Source organism: Cygnus olor, chromosome 3, assembly GCF_009769625.2.
Source record: "Cygnus olor isolate bCygOlo1 chromosome 3, bCygOlo1.pri.v2, whole genome shotgun sequence".
Lineage (NCBI taxonomy): Eukaryota > Metazoa > Chordata > Aves > Anseriformes > Anatidae > Cygnus > Cygnus olor.
In genome coordinates, this window is record NC_049171.1 from 2418768 (window position 1) to 2446556 (window position 27789).

At 38.9% G+C, this 27789-nt stretch overlaps 1 protein-coding gene across 4 annotated transcripts in view; it reads right to left on the minus strand.

The window, feature by feature from the left end:
- Window positions 1-27789, minus strand: part of KIF13B (kinesin family member 13B) — a 124775-nt gene that overhangs the window by 24265 nt on the left and 72721 nt on the right. For 2 of the 4 annotated variants that reach the window (XM_040550894.1, XM_040550893.1), the window contains exons 16-36: window positions 27444-27634; window positions 26394-26604; window positions 25138-25300; window positions 23960-24106; window positions 23332-23481; window positions 22573-22701; window positions 20823-20993; window positions 19748-19905; window positions 18506-18638; window positions 17388-17534; window positions 14719-14748; window positions 12748-12847; window positions 12295-12421; window positions 10704-10759; window positions 9279-9403; window positions 8354-8530; window positions 6620-6712; window positions 5524-5676; window positions 4475-4552; window positions 3752-3805; window positions 2764-2784 (exon numbers count right to left, since the gene is read on the minus strand). In XM_040550894.1, coding sequence (XP_040406828.1) covers window positions 2764-2784; window positions 3752-3805; window positions 4475-4552; window positions 5524-5676; window positions 6620-6712; window positions 8354-8530; window positions 9279-9403; window positions 10704-10759; window positions 12295-12421; window positions 12748-12847; window positions 14719-14748; window positions 17388-17534; window positions 18506-18638; window positions 19748-19905; window positions 20823-20993; window positions 22573-22701; window positions 23332-23481; window positions 23960-24106; window positions 25138-25300; window positions 26394-26604; window positions 27444-27634 — 2614 coding nt within the window. The remainder of the gene's footprint in view (window positions 1-2763; window positions 2785-3751; window positions 3806-4474; window positions 4553-5523; window positions 5677-6619; window positions 6713-8353; window positions 8531-9278; window positions 9404-10703; window positions 10760-12294; window positions 12422-12747; window positions 12848-14718; window positions 14749-17387; window positions 17535-18505; window positions 18639-19747; window positions 19906-20822; window positions 20994-22572; window positions 22702-23331; window positions 23482-23959; window positions 24107-25137; window positions 25301-26393; window positions 26605-27443; window positions 27635-27789) is intronic. The other 2 variants (XM_040550896.1, XM_040550895.1) reach the window with 1 other exon arrangement.

Sequence of the window (27789 nt, forward strand, 5' to 3'; positions counted from 1 at the left end):
CACTGCATCCCCTTCTTTCACTCATCCCCAGTTAAAAACACCAGGGTTCAGGTCAGCACTGGCACCCATAAAATCTTTACAGCAAATATGGGTGATCACTACCCAAGTCATCTACAGGCTTTACCTGACAATGATTTTCTTCTTGAAGTTGACAGACCATTAAAATGCTGCCACTGGGTAAGAGAAATGAACAGTTCTTGTGTTTTATTATTTTAGCAGTTCAGAAAAGACTTACGGAAGAAGTGACAAGGTAGCACACATTTAAGCATACAGCTTGGGTGAAAGGCACTTGTTCTCATGAACCACAAAACTAGAGTATTCAAATTTATTTACATTGTACCAATTTGATGAAAAAAACTCTGGTTCCCTGTGAAATCTGAAGGTTAAGTAGCACAATCTTGTCTTATTCGGCTTTTGGATACAAGGCTTTTGAGCTACAAACTACTGGGCCTTTTGGAAAGGAAAGACAGCTGTCAGAGACAGAATGGTTATTGTGCAAAGGTATTTTAAGGACAGCTCGTGAAATTTTTCATCAGCATATGATTATAGCCTTAACAACTGCTGTAAAACAGGTCAGAAGTGTCTTCCATTCTTTGTGCAACTGATTCATCAGTTTAAGTCAACAGAATTTTTAAGCTTCCAATGCAAGTATTCCGGAATGTAGAAATCCAGCTCTGTACCTTACACCAGCACTAAGGGACTCTATACTTCTACCTGATACTCGTGTTGATGTGCAAGATGAAACAAAACTAATCTCACTCTCCCATAACCATACCTGTAGAGATAATCGGAGTAAAAACTGGCTTTTGCTCATTTAAGCAAGAACTTATAACTTAGAGGTGATATCAAATGCTATCCCGTTAACCTAACATTTGTAAGACTGTCTTCTGAAGTTAATTTAGAAGGCATCCCTCTGTCTTCTCATCAAATTAGGTAAGCTCAAAAGTTATTAAAAAAATCCCAGTGGCGATTTAAATACGTCATACAAACATGTATCTCACTGTGACGTTTGGCCTGCTCTTTGGAAGTTCTCTGTGGTATCAATACACCAAGATATTCTTTAGAGTTTTTTTTTTCAAAATACACCAAACTTACATGTCTCCTGCAGTCCTGGAGACGGGCTTTTCTAGCTCTTCATGGAAGCGTGACCACCCATCCACATGTAGGAACAAAGATTCAGCTACAGCTGCAAGATGAGTCCAGACCCTACTTCTGGAAAGTTTTTTGGCCTGGCTGGTTTAGTTGCACCTACGCTACGGTTACTTCTTTTTCTAACTTTTTAGAGAAGAGAGTTCTGGCTATTCATAGTGCTGAAAACTGAAGTAAAATCCACATTCACAACTTTACCAGTACGAATAGTGCTTTACATACAGGAATGAGGCTCAGGAGCCTTCCTACAGACCTTAAGATCCACGATGAAGGCAGCAGCAATGCCAGGAATAACAACATTAAAATTAGAGAGGAAAATGAAGTAATGGAATAAAAGCTAAGGAGAGGAAGATTCTGATATAAGTAAAGGCTTCCACTAATATTAACATACACAGGCCTGGCAGATAAGTCCTGCACCCAATTCAGGATGCAATTACTATATTGTGACTGACATTTCTTATGATACAATACACCACTTGTTTGAGATTAGCCTATTATAGCCACTTGAAAACAAAAACAAATTCCCAGAAGAATAATGATTCATCACTGCTGGAGAAGACTTCTTTTTCCACTTGAATTGCCCTCCAAGTGACAAAAGACATCTAACTTAGCTAAAAATCAGCATACGAAACCATCCGTGGACCTTTTATGCTAAAATACATAGGGATGCTGTTACCAGTGTGCTTTGTGTGCACTACAGGAACATTTAAGAATTTGATTAACGTTTCATTGTGATTACAGAAGCTTTCATTCATCTCCCTATAGAAACTGAACCTGAGGCCTCTAAGAAATCTCTAAGGGGAGAAATCTCTAGGAGAAATCTCTAAGAGGGGAGTTTGTAATCCCCCAGTAAGCTGCTATTACTGCCCTGAGCAACAAGCAACTTTAAAGTAAGCATGCTACAAGCAAGGAGGTAAGCTACACAGCCTCAGCCCCAAGTCACAGTGCTACAACATATTTGTCAGTGGCTACACCAAAGGAGGCAGAGCTGCAAAAGCCCATGCAAACCACTACCAACGAACTCAGTTAACCAAAGCTTGGTACGACGAAGGGGGCACACAGTCATCCCTCTGAGCGTGTTAACATGATAAGAAGGATAAACGTAGTTTTCCATTGGCCCGCTGCTAATTTAAATTCACTCTTTTAAAGAAATCAAGAGTTGTTACCACTGAACTATCTGAAGCCAGAAAGCCTGAGAAAGATTTGAAAGAAATTTTCAACGTTTATCTCATTTCCAGGCTGCACATGGTTGGCACACATTTGTTTGCTTTTATGTCTGTTTTATTTTTATTTTTTTAAGCAAAAATGGCGTCATTTCTGAAATAACTTCACCCTGCCCAAAGAACTCGGAAAAATGCCATCTAAACAGCTATAGCTTTGTAGCAAACCATAAGATGCCCCCAAGAAGGAGAATCTTCTCTCCTTTGTACCAATTTCACACTGTGTTAATGACAGGCTTTTCAATGGAAAAAACTCATTTGCTGCCTACTATGCAAATGAGACACCAACAGCAGCATCTTCAAAGCAGGAAGTAAAAGCGTTTAAGTGAGCAAAATAAACTTTATAGTGAGATAAAATTAGTATCCCACTCATTAGGTGGACCTAATGCATTACCTCTGCTGGGACCTTTGGACTCTGAAACATGCAATGAGGGAAATCATTGAGAGGAGGGGAAGAGAAAAACAAAAATCATTAAGGACTCTGGACTTTAATTTTCACTTAAAAAACCTACAATATTGACAAGTTCCACAGTTCTCTCCAAGCAGAAGTTGCTGTAAGCACTTTATCACCTGCACATATTTTAGCATTCTTTACATGGATCAGATGTAGCAGATTTAGCAACCAATGCTAGAGCACTACATCAAAATTCTATTATTCCGTGCAACTGCATTATGCATTAAAATGCCTTGTCACCACTAGATGCTCCCTTTTAAAATGACTACATGCTCACTGGGCAGAATATCTATCAGGAGAAGACCCTTTAGTTTATCTAGGCTTTGGAAAATAAGCTTAAATTTAATCTTTCACTTTTTAAAGAAATGCTTTTAATCTACACTGTTATTTTTAAGGAGCGTAATGGACTGAATTATCAAACCACCCACTGCAAGCTTAAAATTGCTCGTTTCCCTCTGAAGGGCAGAGGCTCACGGCATATTATTCTGTCTTAAGGGTGGACCTGAACTTACATGTGAACCCAAATTCGTCCCTTACCCAGAAGGTTTGCACCTTACCCAGGTGAAAGCTTTGGAAGAGCTTTGAAACTTTAACAATGAGAAAACTTCCCCTGAAAAATGCACCCCCATGTGAAGGATGGCTACATTTAATCTGGTCTGCTGGACTCAGGTCTGCCATAGTACATGCCACAGCCACTAACAGTAGTGCTACGTGACTGATTAAGGCCTGGGAGCCTTCCCAGAGACGTCCAGGGTTGCACAAACAAGGCTAGTATGGTCAATGAACAGTCCCAAGCATACAGGAAGCACACGGGTGTGCCTCATTTTTAAGGATATTTCCCACCTATGCCCCTGTAACTGGTATAAAGCAGTCATGGTAGCAACCTTTCTTCTATAAAAGATTTCTGAGGAGAGCTTCTGATACTTACCCGGTTACTGCTCAGGTTATAAGGAGGAGCTAGATCTTGGCGGCTTCCAGAAAGCTGAAATGGTCAAGGCAGGCAGAATTATTTCTTAACAAAAACTTAAACTGATAAATATGTGCCTTGACAGACATAAGGAAGGGTGAAAGGAAATCATCTTGCAGTTAAAGCAGAACTAAAAGCCCAGAGATGAAAGGTGAACCCCCAATTAGTGACCTAAAAGGGGAAAAATTTAACAACTTTTCATTACTATTTCTACCAAAGCATTTCATTAAAAATGTTAGAAAGCAGAAGCGTCTTTTCTTTCTTATTCACTAATCAAGAAAAAGATAATATATAAGATAATAAAACAATGCTGTTACAAAATTAAAAACAGCAGATACTTGTAACTTGCTTTCAAATCTCCTAGAGAAAAAGAAAAAAAAAGTCTCCAAGACGATAGCTACGTGAAAAGCCTTCAGTGCTCTGCAGTTCTTTTTACATCGTTATTTCAGATGATCTGGATTTATGTGGGTACTCTAAAGCACGCTAATCTGTATGATGAAAGTATGAATATATGCAGATTTTGTCTCTACTTAGCGATTTACACAAATAGCACAGATGAACAGAAGGGTCAAACAAAAGAAAATGTATTGCTATGCTCGATGACTCCGGCATTATAGGGATCTGTAATTGAAAGATGCACTTGCTGCCCTCAATACACTGCAGATGTCGGTGTGGAATACTCACCCGATTCACATTGGGAGAGCTCAGGCTCCTCCGGTAGAGTTTTCCTTTTCCCATTAGCTGCTCTTTTACAGCAACTTCCTGCCAACCATACAGAAGCAAAGAACAGAAAATACTGTGCATGTTTTGCAAGAATCCAAGCTCCAATCATCCCATCTTTGTCTACACAAGAAAAATGTTTCTAAACAGCTTTATTGCACAGGCTCCCATCTGGGAAGTGTACCGTAATCTAAAAATTGTACATCGCATAGCTAGAAGTGCACGAGTGGAGAAACATTAACATCCAGTATTTTGCTGATTGACACACGTAGGATCTTAGAGCTTGTACTGATTCTAGGAGATGACTTACAGATGTGAAGATAGATTCCTTTTCCTAGCTGAGCTCCTATTTTAATCCTTTAAACTAATTATATATGACACGGAACTTGCTTTCAATACTTCCAAGTACATTGCACTTTCACCATTAATTTATAGTGGGCAGGCACATATTCTGGCTTGCTTTGCATAACTTTCTTTTGCGCCTACATAATTTATATCCAGCAGAACAATTTTCAATAAATGTTTTTCTCTCCCATAGTTTTCTTGGTAAACAGATCAAGCTAGAGTGCTTAAGATTAACCCAATCAATGTCTTCGTTATCAACAGAACAGGCTGGGTTACTTCAAGGCTGAACACAAGCAAAATGACAAGAACTCTACTAGCAACTCCAGAAACTTGCATTAAAGCCTAAGCTTCAGAAAGCAAAAGCTAACACCACCCATAACTGCTCTTTCTGAAACATACTTAGCAACGCATAATCTCAAACTAAGGATCCCATAAGAGACAGTGCGTTTAATATAAAGCCTCCAGTCCGATCCATCCATTTTGCAGGTAGAGTGAGAACATCTCTGCAAAGCGAGCTGCATTTGCTTCTTTGGCCTTTTGCCACAGGCACACTTTGCAAAGCTGAGGTATGCACTGAGGTGGTGGTCTTGGTTTGCCAGCCTTATGAAACACTTATGAACACATTTGCATCGCCATACACTGCTTTGAGTGCTAGAGTCAAAACAGACCTGGCGCAGACGATCCAAGGTGAGAATGTTCTCTACAGACAGCACACTCCGCAAGTATTTCTCAATATAGGCTTCAGAGTCAGCTGAAGCTGCATCTTCAACGTTTGCTGCCATTCTGGCTAGTGCTTCCCTCTCTTCGGCTCCTTGAGCATCCTGGGAAGAAGAAAAGAAATGACAACCTTTTAAAATAAAAATATGAACAAAGAAAACAAGAAAATGTATTTTTGAAACATGCAGGACTGATTCAGAATGGTTTTCCCTTAAACTCAGGGGTAGATTCAAATGTCTTGTTAAATGTGATAAGGCATATTTAGAAGTCATCAGCATCATCTCAAGCTATATACTTGTTTTTTCATTTATTATTTTTTCTTGAGAGAGAGTCTCACAGTGAGACATTGCCATTGATTAGCTAAAGGGTTGCATTCAGATATTTTGTAATTAAAAAGTACTCAAACACATTTGGGGTATTATCTACCCTGCAAGGAAAACAAAATTTCAAGTGACTTGCAAAAAAAAACCACCCACAAAACAAAACAAAACAAAAAAACCCCAACACATCACTTGAGAAACATTTCAACACAGAGCGTTAAACACAGCAGAACATAAAAGAGTCAGGCAGCAATCAGCCTTTTGGCTCTTCACGTGTTAATGTTTTTTTACAAGTGATCTTATAAAGCATCTGTTTGGAAGGAAGGGATTAGCATCCAACTACGAACATCCTCAGGAATCAAGGGTCACATTAAGACATTACTTATAAGAAGCCAAGTGGCTGTGTGCACTTTGTTTTTCTATAACATATTTGCATGTCCCTTACATCAGGCACTTCACCTAGCCATCTTTATTCCCCTTTTTCTCTTTCTTTAAAAGATTTCTTCAAGGACTTAAGCAAATGGATGCTCACTCAACAAAATACGTAGTGACACTGATAAGACACACACTGTTGCTAAGTCAGAACATGTAAAGAAATTTGCTTAATCTTTTATAAGAATGATAGTTTATGCTTTCAGCAGCAAGAATGAGCATGCTCAACCATAAGAAAAAAATGAGGAAGTTAAAGACTGTCAGCCAATTTCAGATAGTTTGAATTCTTATTCACCTCTGGAATATTTGAGACTATCTCAAAAGTGACACCACAGCCAGGAATGGAGCTTCGGTGAGACATTCTTCGGAGGAAGCTCTGTGCAAAACCCTGTGGGGAGGGAAAAGAAAATATTTCTTGCTTTAAGGAAAAAATGTTTTAACGTATTCAAGTGAACTAAATATAGTTTACAAAGAAAGAAGCCCAAACCCAAGAGACTAGCCAACAAATACTTAAGATTCAAAGATTTTATCTTGGAGACAAATCGTTTGCTTGTCTGTATTTCAAATACAGAAAAAGAATTTACTTCCTTTATTGTAAGGTGACTGCTTAACCAGCACACAATACTTTTGCTAGTTCTAGATTTTTTTTTTTCTTTACAGGGCTGTAGGTGACTTGTCTTGAATATTGACAAGTGCAGGCATTAAATTCTTGACCAAAGAGATCGTTATGAAGAATGATTTAAGGGGGCATGGTCATTGTTTATGCTGACTTGGCGCCTTGCAGGGTTAAGAACTGGACTGTTGAATTAATGCAGAGATGAGTCATTCAAAGATGCTGCTGAGACAAACACCCGGAAAAGGTTATCGACGAGGATTTTAGAAACCTAGCAAGAAAGCTAGCCAGAAAGCTAGCCAGAAAGATTCTGTGTTGGATAACAGTAAAAAAAAAAAAAAAAAAATCATTGACTAAGCCTGCAGAAAACAGAATTAATGAAGACTTAACACAATTATAATTACTGGCAGGCTCAATCTATTGAATAAACTCCTCCCATTGTGTATTATTAAAAAAAAAAAATCACTGTTCCCTTTCTGAGAAATAGCTGTTAATTAACCAAAGCATCGAGAGCTGCAGTTCTTCTATTTCTAACCTAAAAGCAGGTTAGAGCTGCCTACACGGTTTCTGGGTGTGACCACACCTCTTCTGCTCTTGCTTTTAACTTGATTGTAACTACAGATGTGCAAATAGAATTCTGCTCTTGATTTTAACTACAGATGTGCAAATAGAATAACAGTTCAGGCTTCCTGCTTTGTCATCATCCCTGCTAAGGGAAGCTGGATTCTGAGACAATGCTGAATAAACTCTCTTCTTCCTCACCATCCTCTCAAGAATAAAATATTTTTCAGGACACATTGCCACAAATGGAATAATATCTTCTGCTTTCCATTTACCAAGCACCCTGCTCTCACCTACACAGCATCAAGAGCACAAAGCAACTGGAAAACGTAGATCAAGAGTGATTAACTTCGAGAAATTACACAAAGGGACCTCTGCTTTGCTCCAGCTGTTGCTTGCTTAACTCTAAATATCTGGATATATAAATAGAAATATTTAGCAGTAACATGTGAAGACACTATAGGAGCAAGGAAACACGTTTATTCTGATGCACAGTTTATGCAAAACATTAACCACAAGTTCATAACAAGTTAACTCTTTCTACTTTTTTCAGTGATTGGGAATAAAGCAATTAGTCAATAGTTAATACAAATAATACCGAATCTTATACTAAATTGCCATTGAACCTTTTAAATAAGTTGTATTATCAGTCACAATAAAAAAGACACTATGAAATTTACTTGGCAGCCTAAAGCCTCTGTGCAAACCATTAATATGTTGCTTCATTCAGGTAGAAAGGAAGGCAGCTACAAGAAAACACAGCAGCAGCATTTTGCACAAACCACAGCCTTCCCCTCTTGGAGCAACGATAAACACAGGGTAGAGTGAAAGTAGGAAGGACTGCAGAAGCTATACCTGTCTGCCATAAACATTGACACAGATGCGTTTGCGTAACACCAACTGCATCTCCGCAGGATGGCTGAGCTGGACAGTGGCTCTCACAATAAGGTAAACTCTTTCATCTGCTGCTGTTCCTTTGCTGAGCTGGATACAGTCGTGGACTGTGGAATCCCACGAGGCCTCTACTTTCACCTGCAAAGGAAAAAAATGTATCCTCTAATAAGCATAATTAGGTGTATAATTAACTGTAATTAATTAAGCATAATTAACAAAAATACATAATACATAAATTTTGAGAGTCAGCTTCTCCATTTCACTCCCTATGAAGAAAAATCCATGCGCTTTAGAAGAGGCCATTTAAAAATCAAGATTAGTTTGCCAAATGAAGACGTTGGGATTAAAAATGCCAACTTGCTCAAACTCTGGAACATTTCCTCTTGAAAAAAAGATCTTTGAATACCCAAGATCATTGCAAATAAATTTTAAAATATGCAGAACTACAGGACCATTTGGCCTTCAGTGAGATAAACCAGAGAGCAACTGAGATTGCAGTGAAAATCTTCCATCACACTACACAATACACAGCTAAATATGTTAACCATAACATTGCTTGTTTTTTCAGCTGAAGGCTGAATATCCTCTGCTCTTCTGAGGTGTTTTGGTTTTTGTTTGTTTGTTTTTGCTTTGTTTTTTTCTTTCCCAAACACACATTCAGAATTTCAACCTTCTGTAATGTTTGGGTTTAGATGAAGGAAGACTCAATTGAATTATGGTTCAACTCCAAGCAAATATACCTTAGAAAAAAAAGTCATTTTTATAAGAAACAAGCATTGTATACTTTGTATGTCATCTTTGATGCATTATCTTCATATCTTAATATATACATAGAACAATTAAAAGACTCCTGAGCTAAAATATACTGGTCTATATCTCTGCTTACCTCACTATCGTGATGTTTTACAATCTGCAGTTCAAAAAATTCCTCCTCTTCTTCTGCAACAAGGGTAGCATCCCACCCACCTGCTTCTGGGTCATCAAGGTTATCTTGGGAACTGAAGTCATCAGCTGGAAACAAAAGGGAATGCAGAAGGCGAGGAGAGACAACGCAATTATCCTATTTAAAAACATCCATCCAACAATTCATGAATTCACATTTCCATCTCTGCAGCTTGGCTCCTTATACTCTACCTGCACAAGAGAAGCTCAACCCATTTCAAACAGAACTGTTTCTATACAGAACTGTGCACAAAAATTTGGGAGTGCAGACTCAAGTGTGCCTTATGAAGTTCTCTGCTGGACAGGAAAATCCCCCAGCTGTAAATACCCCTTCCTTGCCCACAGGTATATTTTGAGCACTGCTGCTCAATTAAACCAAGTACATTGCTTGATATAATTACTTAGGTGATTTTTTTTCTTTTTTTGAAATAAAGGAAAGCTGCTGGCTGGACAAGTAAAAGTATGGTACATTTAGATCATGATTAAATCTTTAGCATCGTTTTCGAGAACAAGCTCAACCTGCTCTGGCTCGAGTCTCTCACTGTTAATGAATTATTAACTAGCTCCTCTCTGAAGCCCTTTGATATATCAATACACTTTTTGAGGTAAATAAGCCATAAATGTGAAGAGCATTGCAGCAAAAACCTCATCACCACAGGCAGAATGCCACCTCTCCTCTCTCACCTGATGCTTCTAATCCAAGTGTTAACCCTCTTCTAAACATCATAGCAAGGATTTCTTCAACCAATTAAGCACTGCTGGCTCCCTGGTCTGTTTAGGGTTGCTGATTTACCACAGATGGAGAAATTATAGTCAAGAAAAGTATCTACTAAGCATGTTGTTCAAACTGGAGCTTGTATTTGGATGCATTAAAATATACATACATTAAGGAAATACAGAAGACTGCACTGTGTAAGATAAACTTGAGTTTATCATAGCATTTATTTTTGATATGCAGACATTACTACCAGTGACTTCATATTTTCTTCTAATGGACTGAGAAAGACATTACATAGCACCAGGGTAATATCCTTGCAAGACCTCAGAAGGAGAATTCCCAATGATTAAGTTTTCATTGCATCGTCTACTGATGTTCACCTTCTCAGGTAGACTCATTTTACTATCTCTCTTTTACATATTAAATATCTGCAAAATAGTAGGATTACAAAAATGCCCGGTTCCTTCCATAAATAATGCTGTATGTTTTGAAACATTAAGTGATATGGTTCAGTGAAAAATGTGCTGTTTCAAATTAATCTACCTGCCATTCCAGGCATTTCTTCACTTTATTAGCTTGCTTAAATTCTATAACATCTTGGGTTGTACAAAGTTTGATTCAAAGTACTCTGTCCTTTTAAGAACCACTTACCATTCAAGTCAAGGAAAATAACAGGAATGTGAGTTTCCATACCAGGCACGGGAGTCCTAAAATGCAAGACAGTGACAATGGCGGCATTTAAATTAAAGCAGATTTACCCAGCACACGTACTTTATGATACAAGCTCACAGTATATTACATTCAGTACAACTACAATTCCAAGTCAGACCAATGATAACCTTGGCAAACAGCTTTATTTTAATTTACTGTTGCAGATTCAGAGAGACTCAACTAAATTGATACTTCTTTTATACCAGCTCTCTTACAATTATTATATTCTTTGACCTCTGCTTTCAGAAATGTTTTCTCCCTCTAAAACACTAATAGCAAAATTAAGTTTATTTACTCTGACATACACATTTATTAAATGCAAACCCCTCTGCATTATTGATATCAGTGAAGACAGCAGAGTTGGTCAGAATATCCAGCAGCAAATATTTTAAGTTACTATCGATGCTGCACAATTGTTACTCTGTCTTGCTAAACATATCTGAGAGTCCAAGAGGATGCATAAGCCATGACTTTCACACGGTGGATGAAGAGATAACATAGGTGGTGTTTTGTTTGTTTATAATACTAAATATTCTGTAGCTTTGTACTTTAAAGCTACAACATTAATGATGTACTAAGATGTAATATGAAGCACTGAAGACGTTTTAAAGATGCCTTATTGCAATCTTAGCTGTAGAAAGGCTGTAGCCATCTCATGACAAACTTGGACATAATGAATTTTGTAGTGAACAAGAGCAGGCTGGAATCTTATTTAATGTGTACTTCGGTGCTGGAGTCACACCAAACACTTCCTTTGGTGCAAATGCATTCATAATAGATTCTTCCTCAAGTATGTTTCCTGCAGCTCTACTGTTTTCAAACCTAGTCAAATACTTTAATGTGAATGTCTCCAATAAAGCTTTTGCCATTTTTATGTTTCAGAAGTACTAATTTTAACAAACCTCAGCTTAAAATGCCACGACACTCAATTCCATCTATAAATACTGTTAGAGTTTTGCTCAGAAAAACGTTGCAGAAAGTTGAAAGCAACTGAAAATGAGGTTTGAAACTAAACAGCCTTACTTCCTTATCTGCAGTTGTTACTCACAGCTGCTACAGTATGGCAAGCTCAGTCTAGCGTAATTTACTATTTTTAATGTTTAGAAAATTACATGGAACACTTGCTGACTAAACAGACTTTGCGCTTAAACCAGGAATGCAACAAAATGCTCCTGTAGATGCATTTTTATTATGACAGAGCAGCCTTTTAAGTGAATGAACTAGGTAATTAACATATTAGCTAATTTTTTTAAATGGTAAGTGCAGTGGTAATAAATATTGATTCCGTTTCCTCAGAAGGTCATAATTACACTCTGATCAATAATAGTATCGTTTACTAAATAGCATTTCTGAATTTCAGATACACAGCCTAATAAAATAATTTAAGCAATCGCCCTAATTTTAACAACTTTGCTCATGCAGTGTACAGAATCCAGATTAAGGAAAGCAAGAAATGGCAACAATCCACGCCAGGAACAAGCCGTGCATCATTTTTATATTCATTCTTGCATATGGCAATGTACGTTCATACCACTCTGCTGGAGCTCCAGGGATCCCACTGCCTGCAGAAGGCACCATCACCGCATTCCTTTCTTCAGTGAGTGTTAGCCTCATCTCTAAAAGCTGTGCCTCCCGATCCGCATCGTCCTCTGTTTTATCTGGAGAAGCAGGATGTCAGTAAGGACAACAGAGAGCATGTCTTACACGCTGCCTTTATCATGTGTCGATGATCTTATACCATCATAATAGAATAAAAACCACTCTGTTCCGAAATTTGACACACAGCGTAAGCACACAGCGTAAATAAAATAAAATCTTACATAGGCTTCTCTAACTTAGTTTCACTGAAAGCCAAGTGGTGGTGAGTTCAGAGATTCAACTCTCCATTGCCTTCTTTTCTATCTTACAATATATTAAGAGAAAAAGTGTCTGTGCATGTCTCTCAACCTATCGCTGTTTTCACCTTTAATAGCATTTTCCTTACCAGGCTTCCCAACGAGTTTTTGCAATTGCTGATCGAGATATTCCTGACGCTTTGTTAAGGCACACAGCCACTTCCGACGGAGCCTCTCCAAATCCCTATCCTGTACAGAGGAAAGAAGTCATATTAAATATTGACCCTGGAAAGCCAGCGTTTCCTATTTGTGGCTTACATGTTTCCTCAACCCTATTGCTCATCTTGTACCAAAGAAGCAGGTAAGACAGAGCAGACCTCTGATGAATTACTTTGCTCTTCTCTATGCTTTCCTTTTGTAGAGCACAACCCAAAGAGAAATGCAGAATAGCTGAGGTTGGAAGGGACCTCTGGAGGTTGTCTAATCCTGCTCTGTGCTCAAAGCAGGCTCGCTTACAGCAGCTTGCGTGGGCATGTGCCCAGCTGGGATTTGACTATCTCCACGAATGGAAGCTGCAGAACCTCTCTGGGCAACCTGTTCCAGTGTTTGACCACCATTACGGTAAAATAAAAGGTTTCTTATGTCGAAGTGGAGGCTCACTACCTTTTGTACCTGCACTGGATACCACTGCAAGGAGGCTGGCTCTGTTTTCTTACACCCTCTCATTTACATGGCGGAGTAGGGGAGGGATGACAAGATCCCTCTGAGCCAAATCTTCTCCTCAAGGCTAAACAACCTCAGTTCTCTCAGCGTTTCCTCAGAGGTTCAGTTCCTTAACTTTCCAAGTCTTATTTGAAGTGTTGTTAGCTTGCCAGCTTAAGGCATTTTTCTCTCTATTTTGTGCTACCCAGTACTTAGCTGAGCATATCTCACTTCACCCATCTTCTTTGCCCTAAATCTAATCTAAAACTGACTAACCATTACCTTGTGGCAAAGCTGGAACCCCCTGTCCATATTCACAGCTCACTATTCATGCTCAGTGTTTAGCAGCCTTATAGTAGGAATCTGTTCCTAACCCCGTATCATGCCATTATCCCCAGTTAGGGCATTTGTGCCTGAGCCTTTTCACATATTTTTAAGTGCCCATGTCCTTCAAAAAACACCTCTGCATCTGCAAGAACATTGAGTTCATTTGTCTGTGGTGCAGAAATGCTCAGAAATGATGTATGATACTCTGCATGCTGTATGTTGAGTGCCACAACGATGAGCTATCCGCTCTGGGATGCCTTCAGGGAAGCGTCTTTCATGGCAATAGCAGCTCAGTTTCATTCCACATCAAACTATAACAAACACTTTGTCAAGGAAAATGGGTGGCTGCAAGACTATAAACTACGTTTGTATTGCTCACCTGCAGACCCCTACAAGAATGCTGGAACCTGTCAGGAAGCATTAAACCTAAATCTCTTGTCGCTCACATTATACAAAGTTGAGATCTACAACGATGATGATGTGCTTTTGTTAAAGTTATTCACATGAAGATGAAAAATATATCACAGATACTGCACCTCATCAGTTCTCCTGTAAGGCTCACGTTACAGTGGCATTACATACATTAAACAAAAATCACTGGGCTGATTTCAAGTAGTTTTTCCCCTGCCATCTTAGGGCCCTAGGAACAGAATCCCCCTTGCTGGCCCAAGGGTTGATTACAGTATATTCCGGGTCTCATAAATAGTACATTCATAATATGAAACAGCATGAAGTATTTTAACTGCATCTTCAACGCCACTGTTCCTAACCTCATTCTTAACGCAGACAATCTCAGTCTAACCACAGCTTGTCAAAAGGGAGGACTCCTTCTATTGAAACAGAAAAGGAAACACAATTGGATCTTGTTTTGGAAATACGGTTAAAGTTGTCTTGTTCTTTACCTTCTACCTCTCTGATACACCATACGGCTTTGTAGCATAACGGCCTATGCAATTCTCAAGTTTTTAGTCTCTTCAGAGGAAAGCCTCTTTACATGCAGCAAAGATAGAGCAAAGATAAAATCCTGTTCCTCTTCTAACATGTCTCTCTAACTGAGAATATCTGAATTTGTAATAAGAAATTATTTTTACCTGGTAACTGTCCATTTCATCCTCTTCTTCCTAGGCCAAAAGATGCAAAATCATGCCATTAATTTTTTTGACAGCAGGAAACACTTAATGCAAAAAGTGCTACTAATTTAAGTAATACTAGCAGTCTCCTGTAAAAGTCTGAGCTTAGCAATGGCGAGGCCATAGAATTAAAACACAGTGACATCTCAAAGATTTGCTGCTATCTGCTGGTCTAAACACAAACCAAACCAATCCAACTGAAAAATAAGTGAAGAATTTCACAGAAATAAAGTTATTAGACTTTATCATATTGGAAGAAAGTGGAATATTCAAACTGCCCTTAGAAAGAGACAGGTGGTAAAGTGAACCAACTTGAAACCTGTTGATTCGGGACAGAAAAGTAAAAATCTGCTGCTTTACCTGCGAAAGTTAAATATTTATGTTGGAAATCACTGGAAATCAAAGTCTAACACAAAGGATTCAAGGCAGGTTTGCTGTAGCATTTGGAGGAGAAAAATGTAAACATTTAAGCTAATTGCTAGGGAAGTAGAATAACTGTCTGCCATGCCAGCAGCCACAACGTCGACCTTAGATGTTTTGATTTCCATTATTTTCTGACGGGAGACACCACCTTTCGTTCTCGACATGCATCAGAACCATTCGCACTGACAGTAAGCACAACTGCCACTCCTGCACAGAGAATGGGAAAGCAGCGAGGACTCCAATCCTGAGCGATTACTCATCTATTTAAGTAATAACAAGCCACTGGAGCCTACTTTTGTATCTTAGTAATGAAAGCAAAAACTTAGCTAAGCTAAAATTAAAAAGCCATATAGAAAGAGGCATTTTCTTAGTTCAAGTCCTTTAGAAAATCTTTCACATTCCACAGATAGTGATTGACTTGAGATAAAGAAATGCTAATAAGGGGACTAAAAATCCAGATGTTCGAGTCAGAGGGCTATTGTAAGCAGCAGAACTAATAAAACATGTTTTTCAATAGCTCTTTCCCATGTGGGTTATCAGTATCAGAGAGAGCTCAGTAGTCTCTCCCTCAAGGGGAGCTTAAGTCTTTCTTCTTGAAAGAATTTACTATTATGTGCACTGCCAGCTCTGCCTGATACGGTTGAAACTGGCCAACAGCTCAGAAGTTCAATGGGGAAGAAATAGGGTGAGACAGACAGCATGCTCACCTGGGACTCGTTCCCTTACAAATCTGGGTAAGTGGTGTGTACGTGTTGGGTGCATAACAGTCACAGCTTTCAAGTCAAATTTGCCAGAAATAATCATCATTCTGCCTCAGGAGAGAAGAGTATCTTAAAAAACTTGTTCAGTTCAGAAATAGGAAAGAAAAAAAATATTCCTTGCTGTATAGGACAAGGGTATCAGGAACTGCTGTAATGGGAGGGCAGCTAGGAAACTTGCAGGCAGAGTCACAGTCATAGGCATAATGGGGAAATAAAAGCAATAATCTGCCTAGGATATTCTAAAAAGTGAGATTTCTGCAAAGGTGGAAAAAAAATCCCTTTAATATGATCCTGACACACAAGAGGCAAGGGATTGCCGAGGTTACAGAATCACAGAATTGTAGGGGTTGGAAGGGACCTCGAAAGATCATCGGGTCCAACCCCCAGGTTAGGAGACAACAAAAAAGCCAACTACTTCAGACCTCACAAAGGGAAAAACAATTCTGGTTAAGCAAAAAAGAGGAGCAGACACACATTGAATCATACTCTGTCAACAGGGTAAGCATTATGGAAAGCTGGGAGATGTCCCAAAATCTACTTGGCATTTAGCTGGCCTTACCTCAAGCAGGGCAGCTAATCAGGCAAACCCATAGACTTGATTGTTCTGTTGCACTAGATTTTGGCTTGCTAGCTCTGAGTGACTGAATTTTATTTAATTTAGCTGCTAGGGAAGAAGTAGCACCGCACTAGAAACAGGTCGGAGCACCACAAGAAGACAAGCTTCTAAAACAAGGCAAGTGAGCCAATGTGCCATCATCATAAGCCATCAGATAAGCACCAGGTCAAGCATGCTCCCTACAACCAGATCAAAATACTTGCACTTTACGATGAGATGCAGTGCTTCTGAGGTCATCAGAAAATGGCCAACGTTTAATATGTGCCAACACAATTCTGATGTTTGTAACACATACTATTTGAATATATGTTCCATTGATTCACTCTAACTTGAATGCTTACTTAAAATTGCTGCTGTATCTAATATTTGAAGCAAAATCTACTGGACAAACTCCAAAAGAATTTTAGGAATTTGGGCTTTTTTCTTTCCTTCTTTGAATGCTGTGCTGAAGCTGTGCTGTTTTTAAGGATAGAAAACACCCCAGAAGAGACAGAGAAGACAGCATTACAAATATTTTTTTGTTATGGAAAATGATTTTTGATTAAGAGGAAGATATTCCACAACACTTGCTGAAAGATTTGGATTTAGACTATCCTGCATAATCCACAATACCACCATCAAAGCAATTTTGACAATTTTTCTTGTTGCTTTACAAGCTTTTGTAGCAGGTTCAATATTGCCCTCCTCTCATCATTTCCCTACCTGACATAAATAAACCAAAAACTTGAAACCAATGAAGTTGCTTCCAATTGCAGCAAACTTGGGACATCGTTTAATGCTTTCACATGTCTCGAAAATACGGGTTGCTGCTAAGAAACATTCAGACTTACCTGATAATTTTCAGGCACTTTTTGTGACTTGGCATGTTTTATTTGAACACAACCAATTCCCACAGATAGTATCGATTCCTCCATCAGTGGTAAGGTCCCGGATTCCTGTACAGATCTCACTTCAACCTGAATTCTTCGAGATTGTCCCTGCCCAAAAGAACAATTTGAAATACTTGAGGGAAAAAAAAAAAAGGTATAAAATGCTGAAAGCTTAATGACAGAGAGACCTCTACTGGCAGTCATTTGCAAGCAATATTTTATTATCACGTGAAGAACAAAGTGGTGAGTAGTGCAATCTCAATGACCCAGTGTCCAGGAGACACCCCTTCTGTTGCAAGGATTTATGTTTACAGGATTTAGGTATTTAAAATCAGCATTCAGCAACTCAGTTTACTTTTTCTAGAGGATTTTCAAAACATACAATTAGAGGATTGTATTTTTAGTACTTCTGAAGGCGGAGAATAGGATCTCCTCCCCACCTACAGAAGAGGAAAGAAAATACTCTAACTTGGTGAGCTACTGGAGCTGTTTAAGAGAACTTTTCCTGACTCTGGTTTCCTTGACTGAAAATTCTTACCCACCTGCTGATGCTATCAATGCAGCAAAGTAACTGTTCCTTAGGAAAATCCATAGGAAAAAAATCAAAGGAGTTGAGGAGTTCAGAGGTGCAGCCTGTATCTAACCTTTACTAATTCCGAGTGTTATCTTGGCAATAGCTTGTCACTGAAAATGTTAAGTGCTCAGTTAAGCATTAACAATTTAATGCCTGTAGAATTCAAAGGAAAAGGAGTAGCTGGCTGAAAAGATCAAAGAAGGGGGATTTCTGGACCTCTTAAAAAAAAAAAAAAAGTTCAGTTTCTACCAGACACCACCACAGAACAGGTAATAGAACATAGTAAAAAGATTACAGGTAGCCCTTTGATCATCTTTACTTGAGAATTTGTGCACACTGGGAGTTTCATAAAACACAGAGGGACTCCACTTACACAAGATCATATTTTGTGTCTAAGCTTGACAGTTCCTTGGACACCATCCCTCTGCCATAAAAAAAACCCAGAGGCTTCTTAAGCTTCCTGCAGACTCTTTTCACAGCTGAAATCCTGCACATGCCACTGTACCTGTCTGAGCTGAAAGATGCCTCCTGTGCATACATCCTTGGCAGGAGTCACCTCAACCGGGCAGTACTCCCCATTCTCATTCAGCTCTAGAATTTGAACCCAGAGTTCGACTTTTCGGGTTACTTCACTCCACCTGCAAAACACATCAAATGCTGTTTCTTTTGTCTTTTCCTTTTTTAAACCAAAAGAAAAGGAGAGAAGGAAAGAAAAGGAAAGAAGGAAAAAAAAGGAGAGAAGGAAAGAAAAAGCCAATCCCTGGCCCAGACTGCAGATTGAAGAAGTGAAAAAACACTTCTGTAGATGCCATTTGTGACCACACAGGGTTATTAGTTGTGCAGTGCTTATAAATTTTACTGACAACCCTTGTAGTCAAACATCGGAAATAAGCCTTTTTTTCCAGGAGCTTAAATTCTTATGGACACTTTTTAGTAACTCAAAATTAAGAAGGAAAGAGGTACTACTCAGCTACCAAACGTAACTCACTATTTTATAACACCCCTTTTCCAGCTTCTGTTTGCCATATTTCCCTGATTTTTTCATTTAAATTTCTCCATATATGGCTTAATACTCAACATGTTCAACACAATCTTAGGCTGGAAATAAAAAGAGAAATAACTGCCAATAAATTAAGGGGCAGAGCTGTCTTCTAAAATAGGAGAGGCAAAATGACTCAAAAACTAACCCCCTTCAGCCTGAATTACTCTACTGTTGTGTATTTTCTCCAGTTGAAGTAATTAGTAATACAGCTCTTCCAATGGAAGCATTACAGTGATAACACTTCATGGCCAAGACTGAACAGGAGTCTGACCTTGAATACATCATCGTACAGTCAGAACAACCATCTTGCTGGTTTAGACTTGATAGCTCTATCTGCCTCAGGCCAGCATAGCAATATAACAGAAAATACTCGGCTTGCTATTTTCTGCTCCTTCCTAAAACCACTACTAATGTGCATGGGTTTGCCTAAATAAAAGGGACTTTCAAGTCTTCGGAGTTTTACCACTTTTAATTTGAAACATGGATGAGCATTTCTCCTCTTTCACTTTTTTACAAACCTATTGACACATCTGATGGTATTTTCCCAATAGTCTATCTATAATAGTCTAACAGACATAGTCTTACACACCTGCTCAGTTTTCTTCAGTTCAAAATTTGACTACTTATCACAAACTGCTTCAAAATTAGGCCCTTCAGACAGTGATCTTCAGAATTTTAAACCAATGACCTACTTTCTGTATTTACCTGTCACGAAGGCTTCGTGTTTTGGCTTGAATTATTCCCAAATCCCACAGGGTTGGATTTTTCCGGTCACCACTCTGCTTGTGCCCATATACTTCAATTGCCAAAGCACCATCATACAGATGTTCCATGAAGTCTTCAGAAATATTTACAGAAAACTCCTGCAAGTGACAAATTGGTTAATGACTGTGACCACACAACACTGACTTAGGCTTAGAGACTTTCTGTCTTGACTTTAATATAAGGATGTAGTGCCTGAGACACAATATAGAAGAAAGGAAGAACTGTCATCTCCATTTGCAGAATCAGGATGCAAGGCAAAAAAACAGGCTGAAAATCAAAGTCCGTAACAAGCTGAAAAATGACCACATGTTGTTCCAAGTCCTGATCCACTCTTAAAAACAAATAAATAAAATATAATCAAATATTCTAATATTTAGGATCAAATTCAAAACTCATCAGAAGGTATTATATCTACTTAACAAATGAGTGGAATAAACTGCTCAGTGTAATAACAGATGAGAGGAAGAACAAGATGAGAACTCGGATGATTGTCTGGGATTCATCTAACCTGACTTTAGACACCTCTATTGAAGATGTCTCCACTTATTTAGTTGTTCTAAAGTCAAAAGAAAGAAATATCCTGTTCTAAGATACCTGACCTAACTTCAACATCTACATTAGGATGAGGGGTATCGTGTCCCAGAACTGCTTCTTTCTCTTTGCTGATGTCAGTGCAGAGTAAACAATCAGATACAGATATAAAATATACTCAGATGGATATCACACTTCCATTCACTCTCAGCTGTATTTGTACTGAGTAAACTAACATAAGTCTCTTTGCCAAACAGACTGCTTTCTTTCATTAATCCCCTTCATCATCTTCAGTGATTTTTGTACAAGTGAACTGTACAGTACGAGGTCTCTGAAGAGGTTTCAAGTTCTTACTAAAATGGCATAATGCTATCAGCCCCGCAAAGTATAATAAGGAGAGCAAATAAGCAACTAACAGTGTTATGCAAGCATGAATCTGCTTTGCCTGCTACAGTTTCATTTATAAAATTGAAAAAAAAATTACGTTGCAGTGATCGAAGACAACCATGCACCGTGGCTCCTTGCTGATGGGAGATAAGGAAGGATCCACCTCAGGTGCAACGCTAACTGGCTCCAGCTGATCCCAGAATGTGTATTTGCAGAACACAAAGTTGGAGAGGTGCTGGGGCAAACCTGTTGCCTGAAGTATTTTGATCTAGAGGAGACAAGAAGCAAAGGAAATGAACTTATTCATCAATATTAAATTGTATTCATAGATTTAAAAAGCTCCTTTATTAGAAAAACGTTTTTCTGTTTCCCTACAAAGGATAACTAAGAAAAAATTGGGGGGAAAAGAAAGTTTTACAAGTAGTGCATTTCTGCGTTGATATACACTGGAGAAAATATTTTGAGTGCATGAGTTGAACGCTGCCACTAGATGTCACCAAGCACAAATTTCTTAGGAATAAAAACTAGCAGGATAAATTTTACAAACTCGCTAAACCCTTTTGTTTCCTTATAATGGAGAGATGCACTGAACATTATAATTTAATAATATATGAAAAATCACATTCTTCTACCAAAGTGGGCTCCTTTATTCTGCAAATTCCTTATTTGAAGATACTACTTGTCCTTATGTGATGCTAAAAGTAACACAGAAATAGCCCCAACAACACAGAAGTCACGCTGTCCCCCCACCTTCTTCTTCTTCTTTTTTTTTTTTTTTAATATGTAGGCCAAATAGAAAAAGAATGTTTTGAATACACCTTCTGTTCTAAACACAACCATCATATTAACAACATTTAATTTAATACATTTCTATTCTCCATTTGTCATACTAAGACCAAGTGAGTTAGACTCCTCTGGTAAGGCACCGCTCATGACCCTCAGGAGAATGTTTCACCCTGTGTTGCTTGGAAGCACGTGGGGCTCTACTGGACAGGATAACAAGTGGAAGAAAAGCACTGTTACCCTCAAATTGTTTGTACTGTCTAGAAGCCAGCAAAGTTTAGCTTTTACTCCCTCTAGTGCTTTTTGCCTCCCTATTTTGTTTTTGTTTGGAGCTTGGCCTACTTTGCATTTTACTACCACTCAGAATTTGTAGTAGATCCTTCTTGCTAACTTACTGTTTATTATTAATAAACACATCTGTATATATTTCACAAAATATAAGACAGAGAGACTTCACAGAACAAAGGGAGTTTATCAGATTCCATGACTGCTTTTGATTTAGATATTGCAGCTTCAATCTTGGTACACAAGTCTTCCATGTTTTCTAAGAATACAAGAAAACTGTCTGCGGTAAGATTGCATGCATATAAATATAGTTTAATGAATACTTTGCAGACTTCAAAAAAATCATGGAGACTGAAGGGAACAAAGACCATTTAGTTCTCTTGCATTATTTCAGCCACTTAAGAAACAAAATATTATGAGAAAAGACCACACAGAAGTGCTTCAGGACAAATGCTGGGCCCCGGGACATAACAAAAGGCCATGAAAACAATTACAGCCAAAGTACTAAGCTCTGTACATGCCACTAAGGCACAGCTTTTTATTATTATTATTTTTTAATTTTAAAATCCTGAAACATCAGTACAGTTTTATGTAGTCTACCAACAAGTTTAGAGTTAGGACTCTGCCTGTGTAGCCGAATACTGGAAGTGAACATTGCACACCAGGTTACAAAGAGGTATCTAATGTCCAGAAGCCAATACACCAGGGACTTCTTTATTTTAAGATGGGATTAAAAGGGAGAAGGTTACTCACGAGGTTGGGATATATCTGGAACTCACCCTGCAGACAAGTTTTCTTTCCTGAGTGTCATTTTCATTGGAATTCTCTGGACTATCCTCACCTCCAACCAACCTGTCGTCTATCTCTCCACTCACCCGAACAACTTCAACATGGAGACGTCCGGATACCTGATGAAAAAGGAGTACAAATTATTTGTTTGCCAGAGAACAGTGACATAGTCAACCCCTTAATATAACTAAGACTACTGCTGTCTGTCAGCAGACATCTTCCTTCCTATCGTCTTGCACTATGCATTTATAGCACTAAGAAATGCAGCCAGACTAAGAATGCTTGGAGCAAAAACTGAAGAGCCTTTGTTGTAAAAGCATTTAAAAATAAAATAAAAAAATCAGTCACTAGAGTGACTTTGGGAACAGCATGCTGTAGTCTCACTCACCATCCCATCAGTCTCTAGAGAGTCTGCAAAGTGCACGTGAGACAGAGTGCACAGAGTATGTATTCTCTAGCTGCCTTTGAATTTTTTCTTATGGTATTTAAGAGTCTGTAATTGATGACAGTGAAAGCCAGTAGAGCTATATCTCATGCTGGTTCTACCAAGTATTTTGGGGTGCTTTCTCATTACACAGGCACAACACTGTGATTTGGAGCCTAAACAACTCTAGTAAGGTATTGTGGGTTTTGCACAATCCCAGATTGTTAGCACAAGAAACTGGAAAATATTTATCATTTACTGGTATTAAGATCCACAAGCTGTAATGAACAGTTGAGTAAGGATAGATTATAGAAGAATAACAAACCTCTCCCTTCTGATTGATGATTGGAACAGCATATTGCAGCTTCACATCGTAGAACAGGCACTCAAGAAAAACGTTGGCTACTCCAATAAGGCTGTGGTTCTCCTGTTCATCATAGAACGGATCGGCTCGTCTGAAGTAAGCTCTCATCACCTTCAACCAAATTCAGAATAATGTGAGACAAACAAACTTTTCACAACAGTTTCCAAAGCGTCACAGAACTAGCCTAACAAAAGAAAAAGGGGCACAAGCAAGAGGCCAGATTAGGTCACAAGAAGAATGGAAACTTGATTTTTACTTTGCACAGAGCATAAGGCCTGTCCTCAGCAAGTTCTCTTTTTTTAACAGTGTCAGATCCAGAGAAGTCAGCCTGAACCCCAACTCCTACTGTGTTTACTTACTGCATTGAGCTATTTGTGCAAACAAGCATCGAAGTGACGAGATAAGGGTTGATGGAATACTGAAGATTGCTTCAGGAAAAAAAAAGCCTCAGGAAACCTGTTACCTCTTTGTCTTTTCCCTCCCTCTCTCCACCACCACTCCTCCTGAACCAGAAGACTTTCTCACATCTAATTAAACAAAAAAGTTAATGTATTTCTACAGGCATGTAACTGGAGTAATTTTTACTTACTGGGTTGTCTTCCTCACAGTCTTTCCACTCCTGGTAAAGATCCCTCATATCTACTAGTCGATTCTCCAGCTTCTCCAGTGACCAAATCTGTTTGCCTTTCCCTTTCCTTCTCACCTGAATGGCAGGCTCGCTGAGAATTGCACCTCTCTGAGAAACAAGTAAAGAGACATTAATGCAGAACCTGTGTCACAACAATGAAAAATAGTTTTAGAGCAACTGAAAACTGGGAGCATCTCTGCAAATAGTTGGGATTTCTTTTTTTTTAATTCCAGCTTAATCAACAAATGCAAGTGTGACAGATTGTTTGGTTGTCACAGTACATTCACATTCAGTTTAACTGCAGCGTCTCATCCCATGGGCAGTAGTTCCTGTGGATCCTCACCTCACACAGATGTTATAAATAGGAACATTTAAGCATTTCACAAATATTCTCAATTTACAGTATCTTAGAGTTCTAGCTAAGGTTACTACTCTCTGCAACTTTTCAACTCCTGAAAACACTTAATACTCTTAACTATCTTGTTTCTAGATATGCCAGAAGACTGCAAGAAAAACAAGTAAACGAGAGACATTTCTAAAGCAACGGATAAGAATTCTAGTCCTGGGATAAAATACATCTACTGTACTAATGACAGCTTTACTAGCACTAAGATTTTGAGCTGACCTCAAGAACAGAAAGGATAAGACAACTTAGGTAGCCCGCTTGCAATAGGGAAGTCTGGGTTCAGCTCCCTCCTTTCAAAATTTATAAGATGTCTGGAAGAAATCATCCAAATCCTCTCTGCTCCAGCTTCTCCCTGTACAATGGGGACGACAGCATTTTCTCACCTCACTAGCATGATGGACAGGCAAATGCCTATAAAGCGATGGCAAATAGGTGAGGTAGGTGTTACCTAATCTACATGGGTTTTACCACTCTGCAACAGAAGCAAATGAGCAAAACTTCAACATCAGTGGAAAGGACTTGCACTGTAAGATTTATCAGTAAATTAGCATATTATAACACTTCCACAGTAACTAAATAAGATAAAGACGTAGCTAGCGCTAACTCAGCCATGTTTAATGCAGGTGAATACAATGGCAAACTGTTTGGACCATCAGAGTCAGAACAAGACAAGTATGAACTCTGAGGGGCAAACGTAATGAGCAAAGATTTAGTTCCATTACGGCTACATTACCTTACTGTTAGCATTAAGGCTGGAAGCTGGGATCTGGAGGGTGACTTTATACTCTGTTCTCTTGTCCAATTCTTCTCCAATAAAATTGGCTTCTCTCACATACAAATTGGCTTTAACAATCTGCTCTCGCAGCTTTCTCAGGCTGTGGGTCAACATTTCCTCTCTAAAAGAAGGCAATTTGTTGGGGGGAGGAGGGGAGACAGGAAAAATCATGGCATTTAGGTATTGAAATTGAATGCGAAGCACAAGATCACTTGACAGCGGAGTCGACATTCAGCTATTTAACACACAAATCCAACAAATTAAATTGCATTTCCTCTGGGGAAAAAAAGATTGTCTGTATGAATTTAGTAGTATGAACATTAGCATATTGCCAGCTTTAGAGACTTCTCCATGCATCTGCTGAACAGTCAGCACTTGTGTGGCTTATTCCAGAGTTTTCCCACCACAGATGTGGATGTTCTGTCTTACAGAGAAAGATTTATTTAAAGCCCATGACCCACTTGCTCACTGGCCTCCCAGGCAAGTGTATCAGAGAGACAACTGTGCAATGCAGGAATCTGGGACCACAAAATGTTCCAAACAGACAGCTAACACCTTGTTAGACTGCCTCAAGTATTTTCTATTTCAGAAGATGCTTCTTAAGCTATTTAAATTGGATTTCTGTTTTCTCATTACAACATCTTCGCCATGCTCCTTGTTTTAGGGAGAGTTTAATCTTCCTCCTGCAGCTGCTCTTTTTGACAGTAATACTGGCAAAGACCATTTAGAGGCAGAAGAAATTATCCTCAGTGCAATTGTCTAGGAAGAGGGAGAGGACTGTGGCCCCTCTGTGGTTGTTACACAGTTCTTGCAATGCTCTGGATCAAATTCCTTTACCATTCCTTTACTCCCTTTTCTTTCTGCACTCTTCTGGCTGCCAGAACCTGCCCAGGTCAGACATATGGATATAAGTCAGTTGGAAAAACAACCTTCCAGCAGCTGTCATGAATCCACAGAAGAGACTCATATTTAATGCTGGTGAGGACAGAGTTTCTCCTTAACAACAAAACAGACACTCCTCCTTTCTCATCTTCCTCAGAATTAATGGTCTGATTGGGTTTAGATTAATATTTTCACTCAGTCCTCCCCAGCATCCTGCAGGAGTCTTCTCAGAAAGCTGGAAGAGGTGTGCAATGCAATTTAAGTCTTACAAAATTGACTGGCACTAAAGAACTTCACATGAACACTCCTGATAGTCAGATTTGATTACCCACCTCTCCTCTGCCCATTGTCGTAGACGCTGCTGAGCGCTGGGAGAATGAAAGGAGAACCTGTCCATGCTGCGGAAATGCTGCTTCTCCGGTGACAATCGCCTTCGTAATTGCTCCAGTTCATGTTCATACATCAGTCTCTGCCGTTCAAGTGCAGATCTCTTCTCCTCTTCGTGTTGCTGCTCCAGACTTTGTAAGATTGACTGCATTGGATCTAGGCAGATGTTAAAAAATGAAGAAGCTAGTACTTCTGGGGGTCAAATACTTAGTAAGCATAAAATTAAATGGAAAAAGTCATGTCATGAACATGTGGCAGAGAGTGGGGACTTAGAAATACGAGCTCTTTCACAGGTTCTGCTACAAATATTCCATATGACCTTGGGCAAGGTACAAATTACTATATTTTGGTACTTTGCTTCCCCAATCTAGATCTACAGTGGTCCATTTTAGAGGCTGCAATGGCCCACTGAGATCCACGGTGAAGTATGTCCTACACAGTAAACATAGCACTATATCACATAAGAGGAAGAAGAGAGTATGTTTTTGTTGTAAGGCATATTTAAAAAATGTTGTTGAACATGAACCAAATAAACATTGCCAGAACACATCGGATGAATGATTTAAGAGAATTTTGAAAAGGGAAAGACCACGCTGAAAAAAACTTCCTCCTGCATCCCAAAATAAAGCCATTCTGGAGCAGCTGTGTAAGACCACAAAAAATAAAGAATGTGCTTTCAGAGACAGAAATCACAACATTTAATGCCTGAGCGAGACATAACACAAGAAAAATAAACAGTGAAGTGAAAACACCCTGATTTGAGGCTGCAGTTCCACCAGCATTCCAGTTTTGGCTTTTTCCTCAACAAGAACTGCCAAACAAAACATTCTGCAGTGGTGTTTTTCCCCTCCAGTGCAAAAATGGCCACGATGAGTCACTCACAAGAAGAATTCTCCAGTAGGAAGGTGCAAGGGGAAGAGCGTGTGGTAAAGAGTCCCTGAATATGTAACCTCATATTCTGTACGTATTTCCAGTAATTTTTTGTTGCTTCTTACCATTACTACCAAGTGCCTTCATAGTGACTTCCATCTGGGCATATTCATAGCTGAAGTTAATCTCGCTAGACACTTCACTGGAATTGTCTCCGTCCACATCCAGCTGCTCAGCACTATTACTGTACTTCATAGAGTTGTCTCGTTCCTCATCCTCGTGATCCGACTTCTTTTTCTTCTTTGGCAAATTCAGCCTTCAGAAGTAGGGGAAAATGTTTAAACTATTAATTGATCAACACTGAAACAATGGGTTGCTTAAAAAAATAATTTAAATTAAGTAGGTTACCCAAATAAGTCGATTTTTCCCTTTTGAAATCTGTTTATCTTGTGAGTGAAATTTTCTCAGAGT